The 12,898-nt window shown below is 35.3% G+C and overlaps 1 protein-coding gene across 1 annotated transcript in view; it reads left to right on the top strand.

Annotated features, from left to right (window-relative positions):
- Positions 1 to 12,898, top strand: part of LOC135084038 (forkhead box protein P4) — a 65,345-nt gene that overhangs the window by 8,655 nt on the left and 43,792 nt on the right. Inside the window, exon 2 of the mRNA XM_063978780.1 lies at positions 12,157 to 12,373. Within this exon, the coding sequence (XP_063834850.1) occupies positions 12,326 to 12,373 (48 nt within the window). The 5' untranslated portion in view covers positions 12,157 to 12,325. The remainder of the gene's footprint in view (positions 1 to 12,156; positions 12,374 to 12,898) is intronic.

Genomic DNA, 12,898 nt, shown 5'->3' with positions numbered 1-12,898 from the left:
CTTGAAGAAGATGCAACAACAAATTTGATAAAAAGTATAAACATTGAACACAAGACCAATCCGAATAAAAGACGTAAGTTGGAACTGGATAAGGATTACTTTTTAATAATGAAGCAAATGGAATTGATTCACGGTGAAATTACTGCTGGCCAGTTTCTTGAAACGGTGCGGTAAAAATATTCAAAAAATTATTTATTTATGTAAGTAGGCTCCAAAAAAGCACTTTTATATGCTTCAACCACACCAACACGTGCAGATCGCCATCGCCGGCGCGATCATAGGCCAATGACAGGTCGCGCGACCCATGACAGTCCACGCGATGGTTGGAGCTTTACACGTCCCAACCCAACCCTGCCACTGCTTCGGGACAGTAAATGGGCCAGTGCTGAGAAGAAGCAGCGCAAAAAACTCGGTCACTTTGTCAATAAATATTTTTTTACTTTTTGATCCTCTTTTTTTGCCTATTGTTTCCGATCGTCAAGGGTGAGTCGGGCGAATGTGGTATGACTATGGGAAAATATAATTCACTGTAGTCGCACTGATGTGGCAATCCGGTGTGACTACGGATCTGTTTGGTTGTAACTCCCAACCAACCCGGGTGTAACTGAAACGTGAGGTCAGTAATAGTTTTTTATTTATCAAACATCATTAGTAGAGTTTATTTTAAATTTATCAACAAATACTTCTGACCTGGGATCCAGGCTTCAATAACCTCAAAATATGGTTTCAAAATAGAGGTTTTTAGTGATAGCGATGACAATCTAATTTATTTAGATTTACATTGCAAAGTAAATTATAATGGTTGATCAACCAATAGATCAGCTCTTGTAATCGATACTTGCAAATATTTCAAATGTTTAAATTTACTTAATTGCTGAGAGTAGCGCAAGAAATCAGTCACTTTAGGCAGTTTTTTTCAGGTTTTTTTTTATTAGAAATTAAAATCTTTTATAATTTCATTATTTTTAAATTCGTGCTGTGAATGTATGAATACAGGTTTACAATAGTTTCTTAGGTTCACCTTGTGTAATCTGAAATCTGGGGAATTTTATATTTTTCATTACGTTCTTACAAGTTTATATCAAAGAGATTGATCTTACGTGACCCCATTGTGACCCGCACTACTCTTTTTTTCAGCAAAATAAGTGTAAGAAGTACCTCTTTTAAGTGTCCATAGAGCCCTACTCTGCCTATAATACAATAACACCTACATTTACCTTAATTCGTGGGCTTCCTTTTAGAAAAATAAGCAATTTCTTGGACCTAGCATTATTTTCAGGGAGCACGTGGACGGTTATCTAATAGCCCTTATCTGTAGGTATATCAATAAAATTGCTATTGCAAAAATATACCAACTACACCTTTCTGATTGAAACTACTGAAAATACATTATTGGGGATACTAATTTATTTCATGAGAGTGGCTTAAATTGCTCTAAATTAGTCCCAAAATAAGCAGAATATAAAAATAAAGACCTAAATGAAAAAGTTCGTCTTTAAAATGCAAGGTCCTTTTAGCACTCAAATTAGAAATGGCACTTAGTTACCAACACAACTTTTAACTAATTCATTAAAAAAAAAATAGATTCAATTGCTTTGCTAATTCACCGTACCTATATCTGCGAAGGACGAAAATCATTCAGCCATTGGAACACAGCATAAATACTTTTTTCAACTTGACAGCTGAAAAAAGTTTTGTAATTTATTTTTCGTGAAAATTTAAAAAGTGCTAACAAATTGTTTCAAGAAACAAGTCTTCAACTACCTATTTGTCATTTTCACTAATTTATTTACTGTATAGTAGCGCAGACAGGACGAAAATCATTCAGCCATTAGAACGGCGCGCATAAATACTTCTTTTCAATTTAACAGATGAAAAAAAAGTTGTGTAATTTATTTTTCGCGAAAATTAAAACGTGCGTGCCAGTTCGAATGTTTAGGAAGGCAAAGGAGGTCGGAAGCATAGCTGATAGTCGTTTATTTAGATTTCGAGGCCGCACATTATTTAGGTTGTTTTGTTTTATCAGTAGGAAGGCGCAATTTCGTACACACTGAACTGGTAAACGCGAGTTTTGGAGATAAACCTGTTTGCGATTTTGTTTCGCTATTTACCTAATTCTATTATTAGCTGAAATAATAGATTGTTTACTTCGTGCAATTCTAATTTAAATTGCTTGATTTAATGTAGGTATTGTTGTTTGGATTAGCAATTTAATAGTGCTATTATTTTACTTAATCAACACTTATTAGCTGCGTTAGTTTGTTTCGTCAGTAATTAGACAAGATATTCTCAAAGAAAAAATCCAATTTCATTTAGCATTTTAATGTAAGCTCTATTTTTCATACATACCGCTGCACCTTACATTATCGTACTTATCGCACTGTTTTATAAACAATAAAAATATTAGCGCACGCAGTGTTATCGCAAAAATCTAGATTTTTGGACCGAAAGGCCGAGTACTGTTTACATTACCCAGTTATTTATCGCTAAGTATCGGGACAGACACAAACATTATGCAGATGATAGAAAGGTGATAAGATTAGTATGTTAAAAATCTAAATTATAGTAACACTAGCGGCCACCTGCGACTTCGTACGCGTAGTGGACTCCGTTTTACCTCCTTAGGGGTGGAGTTTCGTAAAATACGTTCTTAGTGGATGTCTACACACTGTAAGGAACCTACCAGCCAAATTTCAAGTTTGTAGGTGTTAAAGTTTCTGAGATCTATCGACGATCTGGTGAAGGTCGCGGGAGGTGCCTGGATGCGGGCGGCGCAGGTCCGGTATTAGTAGAATCCTTGGGGGAGGACATTGTGTCCAGCAGTGGAAATCATTCGGCTGAAACAAACGACAGTTTCTAAGATTTCGTGATTAATCAGTGAGTGGTATTTCGCGTTTATGTATAAATAACGGCCGCCCGCGACTACGTACGCGTGGATCCCGTTTTACCCCATTAGGGGTGAAGTTTCGTAAAATCCTTTTTTAGCGGATGCCTACGTCATAACATCTACCTGCATGCCAAATTTCAGCCACAATAATAAGAAAATTACACGTAGAGATGTACGTCAAGAACTTTTCATTGAAAGTCAAGATTCTCCATGTTCCAAAGATTGGAGGCAAATAACCGGTACCTCTAACAAGCTATATTAGAGGTACCAGAACCAGGTTCCAGAAGATCGTACCTCATTGAAGACAGACAGAAAATCATAAAACTAATTTATGCAAGTAGGCTTTTAAAAAGCACCTTTATACGTCCCAGTATTAACTCTACCATTGCTTCAGTAAAATAAATGGGCCAGTGCTGAGAAGAAGCAGCGCAAGAACGTCACTGTTAATTCGAAAAATATTATATTCGTCAGAAAATTAAATGATGATGACAGAATTTGTGGTATCTAAAGCAGAACTGCTTGTAAACTTGATATGAAATCAGATCATTATAAAGTGAATACAGTTAATTGTCTTTGGACCCCCAATCTCCATGATATAGATAAAAAACGACTCCCAATCTCCATCAGAAGTGAAATAAATTAAATTAAAATTGATAACTGCGTAATTAATCGAAAATTTTCGGTACTTTCCGCCGTATCTGATTTCTCGCCATATACTGTACATATTTGTTGTGTATTTTTGCAAGGCTCGAGCCCGATAACGCTATCGGCCGTCACGCCTACACCCACACTTGCACACACACACACAAGAGCTGTGTGAGGTAAAAAATAGTCATACTTTTGTTGCTAGCTTGCCTTAAACTGTTTGTTGTCTCTCTGGGTGTGTTTTTCGTTTGTTCTATATCTGTTGAGTATACAATGTCGGTTTACATAGATAGTGCTTGGGCTTGGTCGAATAGAGTTATAAGTTGGAGGTTGGTACTACTTATAGTTGCAGAGAAATCGATTTAAAGTCTGTAGGAAAAACTACTCATCTCTCTTATTTTTACGACGACTATAATAAGACGATGAATGACTTTATTAGTCAACAGAATATTTCAAAAGAGCAATTTTTTTAACAATTTCTTAATTACATAGAGCTTACGAAATTTGTATAAGACCTAAGTTTCTTTTTAACTTACATATTTTTAACTCTACACAGGTATACTCGTATTTTACTATGAACTAGGTAGTAGTTTAGGTAGAGGCTGGCTCTCTTAATCTACATTGCTTGATAAACTTGAAATATCAATTAATATAAGTACTGGCTCTTTCTCTATTGTACCGCTAGAAGGTACTTATGCAAAAATTAAATATACTTATTAACTTAAAATAAAGTCTTTTCGTGCCTAAACTTACGTACGGTATGCGTGGGTTTACCAAGCACTTGGTAACGGTTCCAAAAAGTAACGATTTCAATTGAAAAGCAAATACAATTTTGTAAAATTTTACTGTTAGCTTTGAGGAGCCGTTCTCGTTCGTTTTTAAACAAATCTTTTTTAGGAAGTCGAAATTATATTTCAAACTACACCTAATTCTTCTGGTTCAATTCCTTGCGGGTTCCAAGACAGTTAGCTATCCTCGGGACTCCACAACCTTCCCTGTAGTCCTAAGATGCGCGCCGTGACAACTTTTATCGACGTCAAAATGTATGGGCTAAATCGATAAAATGGCGTGATAACCGCTTATCGCTGCGCGCATCTTAGGCCTACTGGTTGGGTTTTTATTGGCGGTCAAACTGTAGATCCTGGCTACACAGGAGTTGCTGGAAACGAGAACTAGGAATAGTCCAGTAACCAGCATACACGTGCAGCGTGTCATTTATTGTCCCGAAGCAGTGGTAGGGTTAATATTGGGACGTGTAAAAGCGCTTTTTAAAAGCCTATTTGCAAAAATAAAAATTATTATGAATAATTATGAATTTTGTGTCAATTTTTTTCACAACTTCTGGTTAGGTACTAAAAAGTCATGGTTACATGGATCCTTTTTGTTAAGTTTTTACGTACCTGTAAAAGTTAAACGTATGTGGCTGTTTTTTTCGTACGTATACAAATTAATTAGCAATTGTTGTTTTACGAATATTTACATGTTTTTTTTATTCAAAAACAAGCAAGGACATGTTTATTTGCATTGTTTTCTTACAAAATAATAGTTTTGCTTCAAAATGATGGCGGATTTTTGCTTATTTGTCATTTTTTTGTTTGCGTAAAACATGTTTACCGAAATTAGTTTTTTGCATATTTTCCTAAACGTCTGGAAGTCCTTGAGAGAATATGGAGATGATTTTGGCTAGTTCTGTACACGTGAGAGTCTATTTGGGATCTTTGCTGACCTTTGTTCGACAGAATAATTATCTCCTGTAAATTATAAAATTCCCACTTAGGAAATTGTAGAGACGAAAAGTCCTGTTTTTAAAACCAACTGTTAGGCTATTTAGTTATTTAATTTTTTAGCGTTATGAGTCGCATCTCATGTTATGAGTTATGAGTTGGAAGAGCAGTCGCCCGGCAAGCGGAAGGTCGTGGGTTCAATTCCCGCCTTAGGCAGTTCGATTTTTTCAAGTTATTTATAATTTTCAAACTGTTAGGCTGAAGAACAGATGAGAATTGCTTGGAATAAATAAAGAAAACTAAACTCAACAAAAATCTATTTAAATTGAAATGAACATTTGGTCAGTTTCTTTGTGGTAGAGGATTCCGGGTGAAGCTCGATTCCGCCTTCGTCCTGATCATAATTTGCCATCAGATGAGAATATGCAGGCCAAAAGCTTCCTCGTATAAATGGCGTAAATTACAGGTTGCAAGATGAAGATAATATATTTTTATTTGACAGGCTCATAATATTTGTTTTTGTTAATTCACGTTAATTTGTTAGCTGTGATGACACATGCGTATCTACTAACGTAAGCAAGTAACAATTAACGTACAAGAAAAGTATTAACGCAATTCATTGACTAATATAGAAAGATCATAGATCTTAGTGTATAAGTCTATATTTTTTGCATAGGTCTACATAATAATATAGGTTTTTCTGCAGCAGAATGTAGTAATCATAATAAAATAGAAGAAATTGCGCCTGGATTTAGGCAGCACGGGACTAATCGTCATGGAAATTCTTGGGAGCCTTTGTCCAGCATAGACGTCTTTGGTTGAAATCGAATGTCCACCAAGAAGGCTTCTACCAATCAACGTTCAAATATATAAAAAATGCTGCTTAATACATTTGATTAAAGTGGAATCTAATTAAATTGTGGCAGCAGTTGTTTTTTTACCAGTAACCTTGTTTATAGAAAGTTGTAGGTATGCTAGAGTAATTACTTAATGCATATTCTACCCATAACGCGGTGATGTTTTTTTTCCATAACGATGAAGCTTGGCCTACATTTCTCATGATACTCGAAAAAGGCTAGGGTAATGGAAGATGGAAAAAGCTCGTTCGTTTCAGCCAAATGATGTCCCACTGCTGGACAAAGTCCTCCCCCAAGGATTTCCATAACGACCGGACCTGTGCTGCCCGAATCCAGGCGCAAACTTGGGAAAAACCATTAAAGTCAAAATAGAGCGTATTGGGGTAGGCTTAGGCCACTAGTGGACTCTATGAATAAAAAGCTAAGCTGAAAATCAATTTTTGGAACACGATTTCCCGAGTAAGTACCTAAGCTCCGTGATAATATTGATGATAGTAGTATTATTGTATCGCATTTGGTACACCTACTACTTATTTTCATATATTAAACATTTTTTGTCGGTAACCACTACGAAATACGCTGGTTTACACTTTTTCGTACTAACTTATCGACAAAGTGATTATTTACAATTGAATATACCAGAGCTCTATAATCAACTCTGTGCGTTCGACTACGCATAGCACTACTGCTTGACTCAAACAAGCATTGTTTGTGAATATGGGTGTAAGTGATATAAGTGAGCGCTCACTTATTATGTCACAATGGTGGTGTGATGTTATTGTTTACTTTTAATCACGTTTTATCTGAAACTGTCGAGTTAATGCGACAATCAATGAAGACGACATTATTTTTCGTTTTTTTCATTCAAATATTTTTATTTAGTTTGTTATAGTACTATTATCATTTATGTTCATCACTATATTCTTCTTTGAAACACAGAATGACTTCTTGAATGAGTGACAGAATCTTTAAGTTGATTCCCATAATACCTACTATCCTAGTCAAACTGGAAAGAAACATTTGAAAATTCATTTAGACTTTTCAGATTGTGCCCCTTCTAAGATTGGATCCCAGGACTTCCTGATCGAGAGTCCAATCTTCAACCACTTGTATCCCTTCTAGGATTCCGAACCCAGGGCTTTCTGCTTGAGGGTCCAATCTCTAACCACTAAACCACGGTTTCATCAACAGTATAAAAGGCACAAATATCTGATGCTAGGACCTGACCTTCGATCTCCAGGTCAGGTCAGCAACTCTGAGAAGTAAACGTAACAATTCTATTGTAATAATTATAACACTAACTGGGAACGCGACAATAGATCATCACTTACCATCAGGTGAGATACAGGCCAAGAGCTTCCTCAGTGTGGATAAAAAAAGAACAGCATACGACGTCGATAGAATGAAAGTAGGTGTAGAAATTTTCATGGAAATGATCTATGAGTAATATAAATCAATTTTGCTGTATGAAATGTCTTCTATAAGTCAGTCAGTAGGTAGCAATAATGAAGCTGTAATTAATAGGTTTTCCGCAGCTGCAATCTTCAAGCAGCAAAATGAATTTCTTAACCAGCTAACTTTCTGCTTTTTTATGTTCCCTGACAATTTTATGAAGAAGATGGAAAACCAGGAGCTATATGGTAGATAACAAAACCCTCTTTTCAGTAAGATAACGATTATGACGTTGGTAATGTCGCAGAATTGATAAGTAGGTAGCTAAAATAACGTAGATACGCACAAAATTTATAATAGTAATGCACAAAAATAAAGATGAAGGAAAACAAAAAAAAATTAAAAATAGCTTAGAATTTGCAAGTAATTATGTCACTAAAGTATAGTAAGAAAATGAAATTAAATGAAATTGAAATGTTTTATTCAGCGACACAAAACAACAACAAGAAGATAAAACAAAACTAAAACTAAATATAATGTGCGTGTCACCGAAACGGTATCCACTCAGCATTATGCCGAGGTGTAGTAAGGGACACCACGACGCTGGTCTTCCGTGGATGCATGGATATTATGTATGTACTCGTATAGAGGTAACTCTTGTACCAGAATCTATACCTAAACCATAATATAACATGCGCAAAAATAAAGATGTAAGATAACAAAAGATTTTTAAAATAATTTAAAATGGCATCATCTTACTAAGTAGGTAACATAAGAACATTCAATGAATTAAGTAGGTAAATGGTTCCAGGAATTTTCGAACTAGATCTGATTAAAAATATCCATTACAATCCAAGTAACTTTCAGCTTACGTTTCAATTGAGTACGTCTACTAAGAAGAGTTATTTTTGAATTTAGGAGAATGTCACGTTCGTACAAAAGATTTTTCAAGAAATTTTTGTCGGCCATTTCTAAGAAACCAATGAGCAACTCTGTAATGTTTCACACATCTTGTATCACGGCCTTTAAGTCTGATGAATGAATGAATGGACACGTAATCATTAAAATTAATAGTACCTATAGTATTATCATTATTATGTTCCTTCCTAACATGAGATAAAAAATGTACTGAAAGCTATTTTAGGAACACTAATTAATGACGATGATGGGCATGTATTTATTAAAGATAATGATTGTAATTAATTTGCAATAGCATAACTACATGATAATAAAAACGAGAGAACTGACTGAATTACTTTTAATAATCTTCGACTTAAAGGGTCAATTTCAATATGACAAGACATCATCATTTCAGTCATAAGACGTCAACTGCTGAACATAGGTCTCCCCCAATGATTTCCATAATGACCGATTGGTAGCGGCCTGCATCCAGCGCCTTCCTGCTACCTTTATGATGAGGTCGTCGGTCCACCTTGCGGGTGGACGTCCTACACTGCGCTTTTCAGTACGTGGCCTCCACTCCACAGAATTTTACTGCGCCATCGACCGTCAGTTCTGCGTACTATGTGCCCTGCCCATTGCCACTTCAGCTTGCTAATCCGTCGGGCTATGTCAGCGACTTAAGCCCGTGACAAGACAACTTAATTCAATATAAAATACTTGTTTAATAATTACAAACAAAAGAAGTATGAAACAAACCTGTGTTAGTTCACAATATTAGCGTAAATGTCTTACTTATAGTGTTAATCAGATAGCAATAGAGTTGCGCAATTTGTTTGTGCCGACATCAGTTAACGTAAAACAATGAAGTATGGGAAAATACTTGGCTTTCTTAACCACTTTTATACGTACATACATACGTACAAATTGTATTCATGTGAAACCGAGTTAAGTAAGAGATTAGTTATCTGTAAGTTTGTACTTATAGCTCAAAGCGGAACGGTTTGAGTTATGAAATCATAATTTTTAGATCATAATTTAAGGTCAAAAGTTATTGACCTGGTACTTACCAGGTAGGATTGTTGATTGTTGGATAGTATTTGAGAAGACAGCAGTTAACTGGAATAGTGTTGTACTCCTTAAATAAATTAATGTAGTGCAGTGCAAAATTTTCAAGAATCGGAAGTAAAACATGAAAATTATGTTAATGCCTGCAGAATTTCCAATTTATGGAGTTTTAGCTGTAAGCATCGAAACAAATAGAATGTAAAACCACTCATAATCAGGAAAACAACAATCTATGGAGGCATTACAAAGCAATTTCTATAGCTCAGCAGAGGTACCTGTCTGAATTACTACTTAATAAAACTTTATGAATTTAGTAAAATACTCAATGTCCTAAATTCCAAATATGATCTTCTCAAAATTTGTCAAAGAATCCTCAGCTTGCAAAGTTAAACTTTTAATTTGAACCACACAAGACAAAAACTGACGTTCCGCCGGCATGTCTTGACCATTTATACGAAGCAGAGCACCTGCCCTTTAATGGTCGTTGAGATGTTTTTGTAAATTGTTTAGCTTATTAAGAAATAGAAACAATTACATCCCGCCATAAACATTGAACGTCTCACTCTGGTATTTCATAAAATTCCAAGGACTATGCGTAAATATTTGCTTTTTTCTCGACATTTCTAAAGGGTCGTCCAATAAAATGCTTATTAAAAACTAAACTTCTCATTTAGTCACAATTTTTGTTAATTTAATTAGTTTATATGTCGAATTCCAAATTGGAGGGACAAATTCTTGCGAAAGCTGCATTAGTTTCATCTATTTTTTAAAATTCCGGTATCGTTTTTGCCTTCACACCTAAATTTTATGCACAATCGTGTCAATTTTTATGAGTTTGGTTATCCAAATGCCAATGACGATTTATGAAACTATGTTTATTATTAGAATCCTCAACAGTAAACGTAATCTAATTGTTTTAACTGAAGTTCAATTGATGATATTTACTATAAGTATTGTCGACATTGTCGTTGGGGTCAATGTAGAGTTTTAAAACTCTATCAAAATTAGTTTTATAATAATGGTCCGAAAGTACGTCCTTGGAAAGCTCCTAGAATTTTGGAAGATTCGCAATCTTGTCGAAAGCTTGTTGCTTTACAGTTTTACGTGAACGATTATCTTTGACATATCATGCTCGTATCGATTCAAATCGCAGCTCATTACGAGCATCGTCATTACGCGTAAATACCTCCTCAATTCAGACAGAGAATTTATTGGCTGGCGGGGCGAGCAAACAACAACATTTTGTGTGCCGTCCTCGCGAGCGGCTGTTAAAACACACACGCACACATACAAAACCAACCAGGAAACGTCTAGCGAAAAACAAACAGGGGTCTTTTGTGTTGTGTAAACAATACCGCCGTATGCAACAGGCGTGACGACGAAAAAACAAAGCTACAGGTTACTTTCGGCAGATGGCGCTGAACGGTGCTTGTAATTGCCATCTGCAAGTTAGTTCAGACGGTTTAACATAGATGGCGTTAAATTATACTATCATGTTATGCTCTATTTTTGTTTTATTTAATTTTACGTTATGTATTAACGTAGGGGGTGATTGATAAGAGCAGATATTTATTATTGTATTGCAAACACATAGTGCGTGACAAACAGCAAATATTATGATAACGTTTATCGATTGACCTTTATTAACTTTTTAGTAAAAGTCGTCTCTACAAACCTATTACACGTATAAAAACGTAATTGAAATTATTCTTTACTTCAAGTTACTTAAATATTTATCAGTATTTTGAACTAGTATTATTCGTAGTGTTTTATCACACCAAATTAACAGCTTAATGGTTAATGATAATAAAATAGTTCATTAACCAAATATAACGTGCATTAATTGAATTAGAAAATGTGTAACTTTGAAAATGCGAAGAAACCTCGCACTTTCTTATCTATTTCTAAATATAAACTAACGCATAGCTGAACAGTTTACGTTACGCCTAGCTTAGCTAGGCTCTGACAATAACAAAATATTTACTTTCAGTCCGGTGGCTTCAGGTGCCCTTACTGACATAGCATTGATAACCAGAACATCTTATAATCATCTATATTACGAGCTAATACCAACTCAATTCCTTCATTATAAAGTACCATTTGCAACTGGAAAACTTAGGTGATTAAGCATTAAAGAGTGGCAACTAAAATTAGTCATAGACTTAGATTGCTGGGCAATATTTTTAAAATATCAATTGCTTATAATGTCGACTATCGTAGAAAAATTCAAGCAGAATCGTGATTCAATTCCAAAAGTTCCGTATCTTAAAAACTACGAATTTGTACAAACAAAACTAGACTCAGGCTACTGACTTGCATTGCTCCTTCCTTACTTTTATAAGTCACAAATAATTATAATTTATTAAAACATGTTTTATGAAATATCCGGAAGAGCTCCCTTTTATTAGCAATAAGACTGCCTGAACTCTCCCATTGTAAGTTGTTGTCTGATTCGGGTCGTGTACAATAAAGAGATGACAAAGGGAAAGTCTTAAGTAAAAATACTAAGTGAAATGTTAATCTCTCCCTCTTTCTCCCTCTCGAAAAATACAAACTATTAAGCTATTAATAAAATAGACTTAAGTTAAGCCTTAGACAACGTCGTTCGCGACGGAACCCTCGCAAACAAACGTAAACATAACACGTGAGTGTTGGCTTATTATTGTTTTTTCTTCTGTTACAGATTGTATTCAAAACAATCGAAGCGGCCGCCTTCAGTCGTCGCAGCGCGAGGTGTGCCGCAGGGTGCGTTCATAGGCCCTATATTATAAACTGTTGCAAACTTTTGTCTATGAAAAGGATCAGATGATCGAGTGATAGTGTTTTAAATCGGAAAGATTAGTGAAATCTGGATGTGTCTCCAACGGGACGAAGAGGATGTCGACTACATAGATGACTCGGTGAGTGTAGAATAGAATATAAAAAAATCTCATTAAATATAAAAAAAATGTGGTTTTCGAAAGACCCTACTCCAAGTCAGACATAATCTGCTATCAAATTATGTTGGGGTAGAAATATTTAACGCGCAAAAATATGTTTTTTTGTATGTTGAAATCAACTCAATAGTCTCAGCAAATAACTAGACTTGAGAATGCTAACATTTGCTTTTATTCATTTTAAAAGTACCATTCAGAAGCTCAAAGGCTCTAACAAAATCTTTTGACGCTTCCTCCTCAAATAAAAACAAATTATCCCTCATCGGAGGATGAAATTGAAGGCAATATCATCGCGTGACGAGGCGATTCCCGGCGAAAACATATTTTGATGATCAGCCCTGGTACGGGAGGGTGTTTTCTGAATGCGTCAAAACAGTGACGATATATTTTTGTAGATTTTGACCCACTGCTGGGCTTTGGCAAGAAAATCTCTTTGCTTTTCCCTAGGCGAAGGATGCTTTAGCTTTGAAATTAAAATTTTTCATTGCG

The sequence above is a fragment of the Ostrinia nubilalis genome, chromosome 25 (genome assembly GCF_963855985.1).
Source record: "Ostrinia nubilalis chromosome 25, ilOstNubi1.1, whole genome shotgun sequence".
NCBI classification, from domain to species: domain Eukaryota; kingdom Metazoa; phylum Arthropoda; class Insecta; order Lepidoptera; family Crambidae; genus Ostrinia; species Ostrinia nubilalis.
The sequence above is the reverse complement of the archived record's forward strand: the minus strand, read 5'-3'. Positions and strand labels throughout refer to the sequence as shown.